Raw genomic sequence first — 6,000 nt, forward strand, 5'->3', positions numbered from 1 at the left:
CCACGGCTCTCTTTGGTGGTAAGCATTTGATATACAAATGGTCATTCTGAAACCAAAGTAAATGCTTACGATTATTCACTGCTGTAAGTAGAGCCAGGTTCCCCCCTACTGCTCCTTTACAATATTCAGCTTTATCCTCTGCTTAAGCCCCAGGCCCGGACTTGGCAAACTAATGTGGCCCTGAAATTGGTGGCATTAGCATGCCAGGCGGTGCTGCTTGATTGTGGCCTGATAATGGGCAACCTGAATTCTCTCCATGTATACTAGCTTGTTTCATCTGTGCCTTTCCATTAGCCAGTCTGGCCCCTCCTCTGGTGACTTAGCTCTTGGCACTGTCAGCCAGGGTTCTCTTCCTATAACCACCTGGAAATGCTGCTGCTCAAAATGTGACAGCTTTCACCATTCCCTAGTTCCTGCTGTGGTCCTAGCATTGGTGTTAGTCAGTCTGGTACCTCATGAGTCACTACAATGTCCCATTCATCGGTTATCTGTCTCCTTGTGCCTCTGGCATTGGCAGGGGGTGGGTAATTGCAAGCCTGGCTTCTATGTGTGTCTCGGCCAACTGGTATCAAGTCAGCCTAGTTCCTCTTCCTGATCCCAGGAAGCGTGTCCCTATAAGCCCGTCTCCTGGTCTTGTACCAGTCACTAGCATCACTGATAACATGTTCCTCTCCTTTATTTAGGTCACTGGGGCACGGATGAACTAGCATTAATTTCAGTGACGGCACGTCCCTCTCACTTGTCTCTGGCACTGGTGTCACTGACAGCTTGTCCGTCTCCCTTCTCCGGCATATAGGTCATGGATAGCCTTTCTCTTCCTAACTCTGGCACTGGGGTCACTCATAGTCCGGCTCCTTCTTAGTTCTGAAATTATTATAACTGAATATCTCATCTCACCTAGGCTCTGGCACTGAGGTCCCTGACCGTCTGTCCCATCTTCTTTTCACTGCCTCTGCGGTCACTAATAGCCCCTTTCCTCTACGTGGTCTCTGGCACTGCGGTAATGAATAACCAGTCTCGACTCTAGAAGAGAAAGGGGATCACTGAAAGCTCGTCTCCCCCTCTTTTTCTGACATTGAGGGTTTTTGTTAGTCTGTCTCCTTTCCCTGGTTTCTGGAACATATGTCAGGGATAAACTGTCTCCTCTTATCTCCGACACTGGGGGTCGTCAGTCACAGCCCATCACCTCTTCCTGTTATTTGTACAGAGGCCACCAACAGCTTTTCTCATCTTCCCTTCTTTCACTAGTGTCACTGGCTCTGGCATTGTGATCAATAGTAGCCTCTCCCCCCCGCCTTAATGTCACTGATAGCTGTCTACTATCCCTTGCCCCTGTGGTCACTGATAGCCTGTATCCTCTTCTTGCCTCTGGTATGAGGGTTACGGTTAGCCTGTCTCCTTTCCCTGGTCTCCAGCACTGGTGTAAGTGGTAGTCAGTCTCCTCTTATCTCTGTAAGGGTGGAGGACACTGAAAACACAGTACTAGTAACCACGGTGCTGGAGACTAGTTAAATGAGAGATGATGTATCTTCTCCCTTCTCTCTGGCATTGATGATTAATAAAATAACGTCTCCTCTCCCTTGGTTCTGGCCCTGGTGGTTACCGACAGTCTGAATCATCTCCCTGGGTTCTGGCACTGCAATACCTGGTAACCTGTCTCCTATTCTTGTCTCAGCCATTACCCTGCCTCCTAGTCCTGTTCCCCTGCACTGACCACCCTGCTAGCCCCTGGGTGTCTCTTTCTTTCGTGCACTGGTGTCACTGATATCTAGGCTCGTCTTCCACTGGTGCCCCAGCCACTCTCATCCTCCTTGACACTATTAGTGGTGCACCTTCCCTCTTCCGTGTCCCTCCCCGTACCCTTAGCGCGGACGCCACAGCCACCCTAACTCTTCTTTCTTGTGCCCCTCATTGGTCCACCTGCTCTTATTCCTTGACCCTGGCATCGGTGCCATTGTCAAGCAAGACCCCCTTCCTGTGCTCCTCGTATCTGTGTCACTGCAAAATAATGCTTCGACAGATCAAAAGACTGGCCGTTTTCAGGACCACCCCCATCCCCGCCTGTCTTTTTCCCCCTCGCACCTTCTCCATCCCTCCTTCCTTCGTCTCATCGTCTCTCCCGTGTGTCGACCCCCCCTTCTCCATTTGTCTCTCAGGCTCGCGTTCTTCCGTCCTCCATTCCTCAGACACACGCATACACACACACTCGCATCCCACGGTCCCGCCGACCTCCTTCCCGCCGCCCCAGCAGTGCCCCAGCACCGTACCTTGGTGGACGGCCACATTGCAGCCGTGGCCGTCGCAGTAGACCAGTGGGTTCTCAGCCCATCCCCTCTCATCGGAGCACACGCAGCAACCTCCCACCATCTCCTTCATCCTTCCATCGGGCTGCTCGGTGCCTTCCTGCTTCAGCCGGGCCCCGGGGCCCCCGAGCTGGCCCTCATCGGCGTGGGGGCAGACAATGAAGATGGGGGAGCCAGGCGGGCCCCCTCCTCAAGGAGCTGGGGGCTCGGGCGGGCTCTGCCTCTGTTCAGTAATCATGGCTGCCCCTCCTGCCGGCCTGCATGCTGCTGTCGCCGAGCTGTAAACTCTTAGGTTCTGGGGCGAGGCGCCGCTCGGGAGGGAGCGGATTTTTAACCCTCCGTTTTCCTTCCTCTGGATGGCTGCGCAGCTGACCGGGGGCCACAGAGAGTGAGCCGGGGGCTCCAGGGTATGAACCCCGCCACAAAGAGTGAGATCCCAGCGAGGAAGGGGCCGCCAGCAGTGCCTCAAGCCTGGGATCTCATTGTACTTCGGGCACAGAAGGGCCGCATGCCCGCCACCGCCTGGCCTGGCCAGGAATGACGGCTCATTCTCTTCACGTACCACCTGCCTGAGAGAGGGGCTCCCAGCGGTACCCTCTTCGCCATTTATCAACTATATGCCCAGTGATGGAGGGAATTCTAAGAAAGCAGTAAACTATAACAAACACATCGGATTACACAAGTGCCCATCGCAAATAAACCATGCTTTGGCGCGCAGAATCTGCAACCTCTTGCAGAGGTTGCACATATTCCTCTGCAGCAGATGTTAATCTACTTGGTTACCTCTATCAGCTCTCGCTGGTGCACATTTAAGAGCCCTACCTTCAGCCCATGAAATCTAAATACACGGGAACTAAATTAAATGATCAAAAGCGATAAACAACCACCTTTTAAATATCCAGACTCACGCCCTCTCATTTAATTTTGTGTACATATGTATAACGGACAACCTACCTGGGAGAGTATCCTGGCACTGAAGCAGGAGAAGTACGGCCGAGCTGACGAGTCACTGGCAGCTGGTGAACTCTGAAAGTGATGGGGCAAAAATATGTCACTGTATATTATCAAAAGAGTGAAGGGAGCAAGCCTGACTTTCGGTGGGAATCGGCAGGGAGGTTTTAACACTGAAAACATTTTCTTTAAAATAGGGTGATATTGATTTAACTGTCATCTACTAATTTTTTTTTATTTTTTTATACCGCTACTCATCTAAGTGTTCAATCAATCAATGCATTTATAGAGCGCGCTACTCACCTGAGAGGGTCTCAAGGCGCTGGGGGGGGGGGGGAGGTGGGAGGGGGGGGGGTTATTGCTGCTCGAAAAGCTATGTCTTGAGGCACTTCCTGAAGGCGAGATGGTCCTGGGTAGTTCTTAGGTGTGCGGGGAGGGAGTTCCATGCTTTGGCTGCCAGGTAGGTGAAGGATTTTCCTCTGCGGTGGTTCTGCGGATACGTGGGACGGTGGTGAGGGCGAGGCTGGCTGAGCGAAGCTGACGGGTGGGCGTGTAGAACGAGAGGCGGCTGTTGAGGTATTCGGGGCCCATGTTGTGGAGAGCTTTGTGTGCGTGGGTGAGGAGCCTGAAGGTGATCCTCTTGTTGACGGGGAGCCAGTGCAGGTGTTTCAGGTGGGCAGATATGTGGCTGTGGCGAGGGATGTCGAGGATGAGGTGTGCGGAGGCGTTCTGTATGCCTTGGAGACGTTTCTGTAGCTTTGCGGTGGTCCCTGCGTATAGGGTGTTTCCGTAGTCCAGACGGCTTGTGACGAGGGCATGGGTAACTGTCTTTCTGGTTTCGGCGGGGATCCATCGGAAGATTTTTCGGAGCATGCGTAGGGTTTTGAAGCATGATGACGAGACGGTGTTGACTTGCTTGGTCATAGTGAGGAGGGGGTCCAGGATGCGTGCGTGGTCTGAGGGGGTTGGTGTGGTGCCCAGAGCCGTGGGCCACCAGGAGTCATCCCAGGCGGAAGGGGATTGTCCGAGGATGAGGACCTCCGTCTTGTCTGAGTTCAGCTTTAGGCGGCTGAGCTTCATCCATTCCGCGACGTCTTTCATTCCTTCCTGTAGGTTGATTTTGGCGGTAGTTGGGTCTTTGGTGAGGGAGAGTATCAGCTGGGTGTCGTGGGCGTAGAAGATGATGTTGATGTTGTGTTTGCGTGCGATGTCGGCGAGGGGGCTCATGTAGAGATTGAAGAGGGTTGGGCTGAGCGAGGAACCTTGGGGTACGCCGCAGATGATCTCGGTGGGTTCTGAGCGGAAGGGCAGGAGGTAGACTCTTTGGGTTCTGTCGGAGAGGAACACGATGATCCAGTCAAGGGCCTGTCTAGGATTCCAGTGGAGCGGAGGCGGGTTATTAGGGTGCGATGGCACACTGTGTCGAAGGCAGCCGAGAGGTCCAGGAAGATGAGGGCGGTTGTTTCTCCGTTGTCCATCAGAGTTCTGATGTCATCAGTGACTGCGATGAGGGCGGTTTCTGTGCTGTGGTTGGCCCGAAATCCTGATTGGGAAGGGTTGAGCGAGTTGTTAACTTCAAGAAAATTGGTCAGCTGCTTGTTGACGGTCTTCTCGATGACCTTGGCCGGGAAGGGGAGAAGAGAGATGGGGCGGAAGTTCTTCAGGTCACTGGGGTCAGCTGTGGGTTTTTTCAGGAGGGCGTTGACCTCCGCGTGTTTCCAGCTCTCTGGGAAGGTGGCAGATGAGAATGAGCTGTTGATGATGCTCCGAAGATAGGGGGCGATGATGGAGTCGGCTTTGTTGAAGATGTGATGGGGGCACGGGTCCGAGGGGGAGCCGGAGTGGATGGTGTTCATGGTGATTCTGGTCTCCTCAGAGCTGATGGTTGGTCCAGGCGTTGAGTGTAGTGGTGGGGGCTGTTGGTTCGGTGGTAGGCGGCAGGGTCTGGGGTCCGAAGCTGTCGTGTAGGTCTGCGATCTTTCGGTGGAAGAACGTAGCGAGGGAGTTGCAGAGTTCTTGTGAGGGCGTGATGACGTTGGAGCTGGGGTTGGAGAGCTCTTTGACAATGTTGAAGAGTTCTTTGCTGTTGTTGTCTAGTCGCTTTTTGAATGATGTCCTTTTGGTGGAGCAGATCAGCTGGTGGTGTTCACGGGTGGCGATCTTGAGGGCTGACATGTTTTCTGTGGTGCGTTCTCTGCACCAGGTTTTTTCGAGGGTACGGCAGGATTTCTTGGATTCTTTGAGGGCGTCCGTGAACCACAGGGGTTTCCTGATGCTGGTCCCGCTTGGGTGGCTTTTAAGTGGAGTGAGGTTTTCGGCACAGTTTGGTGATCCACTGTGTGAGGCTGAGGGCTTCGTTGTTGGCGTCAGTGGTGATGGCTGGTGGGTTTTGGTTCAGTGTTGAGAGGAGCTGCTCTGTGGAGATTTTACTCCAGTGTCTGCGGGGGATTTGTTGTGTGCGATGGTGGTGGGTCTCCCGTTTGAAGGTGAAGTGGACGCATCTGTGGTCGGTCCAGTGTAGTTCAGAGGAGTGGCTGAAGGATATGTGGTTTCTGGCGGAGAAGATGGGGTCGAGCGTGTGGCCAGCTGTGTGGGTGGGGGTGTTCACCAGTTGCTTGAGTCCATGGTTGGCGAGCAGGGTGGCGGTGTTGTCGTCGTTTTTCTCCAGGTGGAAGTTCAGGTCCCCAAGGAGGATGTAGTCTGGAGAGGCTAGGGCGTGCGGGCTGATGAAATCTGTGATGGTTTC

General features: G+C 53.7%; 1 protein-coding gene across 3 annotated transcripts in view; it reads right to left on the minus strand.

The window, feature by feature from the left end:
• MLLT6 (MLLT6, PHD finger containing) overlaps positions 1–2,817 on the minus strand; it is a 396,940-nt gene extending 394,123 nt beyond the window's left edge. For 2 of the 3 annotated variants that reach the window (XM_069237484.1, XM_069237483.1), the window contains exon 1: positions 2,268–2,794. In XM_069237484.1, coding sequence (XP_069093585.1) covers positions 2,268–2,376 — 109 coding nt within the window. In that variant the 5' untranslated portion in view covers positions 2,377–2,794. Of the gene's footprint in view, positions 1–2,267 lie in introns of all 3 variants that reach the window. The other variant, XM_069237485.1, reaches the window with a different exon arrangement.
• Between the last annotated feature and the right edge of the window lie 3,183 nt (positions 2,818–6,000).

Source organism: Pleurodeles waltl, chromosome 6 (genome assembly GCF_031143425.1).
Source record: "Pleurodeles waltl isolate 20211129_DDA chromosome 6, aPleWal1.hap1.20221129, whole genome shotgun sequence".
In the NCBI taxonomy this organism is placed as follows: Eukaryota; Metazoa; Chordata; class Amphibia; order Caudata; family Salamandridae; genus Pleurodeles; species Pleurodeles waltl.